At 40.9% G+C, this 2,233-nt stretch overlaps 1 protein-coding gene across 1 annotated transcript in view; it reads right to left on the bottom strand.

The window, feature by feature from the left end:
• The window catches only part of LOC129094975 (claudin-19-like), a 2,546-nt gene extending 1,487 nt beyond the window's left edge, over positions 1-1,059 (bottom strand). The window contains exons 1-2 of the mRNA XM_054603306.1: positions 709-1,059; positions 109-273 (exon numbers count right to left, since the gene is read on the bottom strand). Of these exons, the coding sequence (XP_054459281.1) occupies positions 109-273; positions 709-910 (367 nt within the window). The 5' untranslated portion in view covers positions 911-1,059. The remainder of the gene's footprint in view (positions 1-108; positions 274-708) is intronic.
• Between the last annotated feature and the right edge of the window lie 1,174 nt (positions 1,060-2,233).

Genomic DNA, 2,233 nt, shown 5'->3' with positions numbered 1-2,233 from the left:
GAATTATAAAAAGGATGAATTGGTACATTATAAGCACATTATATTTGACATATTATTCAGCCTGAGTGCCTGTGAAAGCCTTTCTGGTTCTGCGGCCGGTGAACATACCTGCAACCATAAACATGATTCCTCCGACCATAGCTGTTATGGATTTGCTCTCAGCTTTGCCGTCCATGAAGCGGGTGCACTTCATTCCCACTGTGGACACCATCAGCGCCACAGCAGAGAGGAAGATGCTGACCAGCATCACTCCTCTGGTAGCCTGGACCTCAGCTAGAGGAGCAAAAGTCATTGTTGGCACATCTAAACAGTAAACTTCTCATTGATACAGTCTGATCTATGCTTTCTATAAGACATTGCAAAATACTCATATTGTTTATTTCTATAGCTAAATGTATTACAATTGTAGTCTTTTTTTTCTGTTTTGGTCTGTAATAGGCTTATTTTAACCTTTAAACTTTGTAAACAGCACAAAAGAAAATAAAGCTGAAAGTAAGAATGCTACAAAATATACTAGGAAATTGCCCGGACCTAACTTCTTCACTGTATGAATATCAGACATGCCATGAAGTCAGATGAGGTCAATCCAACGAGTTCATGCAACAAAGACGCATTTCTGTCTAATTATAGTAACTTATTGATAGTGGAGGCATCTCAACGAGCAGCGTCTGGTTTTAAGAAGAGATGCAGATGAAGATAAAAACTTACTTGGCAGCTTCAGGAGGTACTGGTGAATTTCACAGGTTGTCCTCTCGTTTCCACTGCAGCTCATCCACAGTCCCTCGTAGATGCGGTGCGTCTTGCCCTGGTACTGCTTCTTCCATTCGACCATCAAAGTAGCGGCGACCGTGGCGGCGAGCCCGACCAGCGAGAGGAAGAACCCGAGGAGCTGCAGCCCCGAACTGGCCATCGTGTCCAGATAACAGCAGAGCGGGAAGAGTTGAGAAATGAATTTAAAAAAGCACGAGAACGTGGTTGGTATCCGAGCGGAGGAAAAAGAACAATAATCAATAATCTCTTGAGTTATTAGAGGTCGTTGATTCCTCTCTCGCGACTCCTCCTCGCAGCCTTTCAGTCCGTTATACGCGCGCTTGTCTGCGACCTCTATTTAAGGTCCGAGGCGTGTGACGCATGTGGGGTCTCTACTCCACCTGCAGTGGGTCATGGGAAGAGGGTTTTTTTTCCCCCTTCTGTCTTATCAGACCACTGAATAAATGACGCTAAATACTGACTATTATAAATAAGAAAATGATTTTGCTTTTACACTTCCAAGTTTCATTACTTTATATGACACAATAATAAAGACAACAGAGGACTCCAGGTCACACATTTGTCAAGTCCAAGACTTTCCTTTACATTACATTACATTACATTACAGTCATTTAGCAGACGCTTTTATCCAAAGCGACTTACAATAAGTGTATTCAACATAGAGGTATTCAAGAGAACTACTAGTCACCAGAAGTCATAAGTGCATCTCCTTTCTTAAACAAGCATCTTAAAGCATAAACCAGAGCAAAAGTATAGTGCAGAGGCAAATTACTACGAAAACAATAATTGCAACAGACTAATACGAATATAATAAGTGCTACAAACTACTACGAATAGGATAAGTGCAGTAAACAAATACGAATTCAATAAGTGCAACAACTAATACGAATGCAATAAGTGCTACAAGGAAGACTCAGGGTAGTGCTTCTTGAAGAGGTGAGTTTTCAGCCTGTGCCGATGGTCTCTGATGTAAAGATATCATTGCCACAATACTACTGTCAAATGCACACAACTGATACAGAATATAAAATCAACATTGAAATCACTCCAAATCAAAACTTTAAGAATATACAAATATATGAATAGCACAACAATTATCTAAAGTGATGAGCTGGCACTTCCAAGATTCCCATAGCACACGACCCAACCGCAGCTAGATAGAGTTAACTGCAGCCTGGAAGCAACACTGGTGATGCAATGTAATGTTAATCTTGACAGTTGTGTTGCGAAACAATATTTTCCAAACAAAGCGCTTGTTTGCTGCACATGGGGGTTAGAGATGGGCCGGCATAAACAGGTGTCCATTGGCTTCCTTTTTCTGTGGTGGGCATCCAAACTAAGCTGGATATCTGTTGGTTACAATGAGGAGTAAGCTTGAAAGGCTAGTGTGTACATAAAAGTACACAATATGTTATGTTAAATAACTCACTTCAGCTTCATGCAACAAGATCAATCATTACTT

The sequence above is a fragment of the Anoplopoma fimbria genome, chromosome 8 (assembly GCF_027596085.1).
Source record: "Anoplopoma fimbria isolate UVic2021 breed Golden Eagle Sablefish chromosome 8, Afim_UVic_2022, whole genome shotgun sequence".
Classification (NCBI taxonomy): domain Eukaryota; kingdom Metazoa; phylum Chordata; class Actinopteri; order Perciformes; family Anoplopomatidae; genus Anoplopoma; species Anoplopoma fimbria.
The sequence above is the reverse complement of the archived record's forward strand: the minus strand, read 5'-3'. Positions and strand labels throughout refer to the sequence as shown.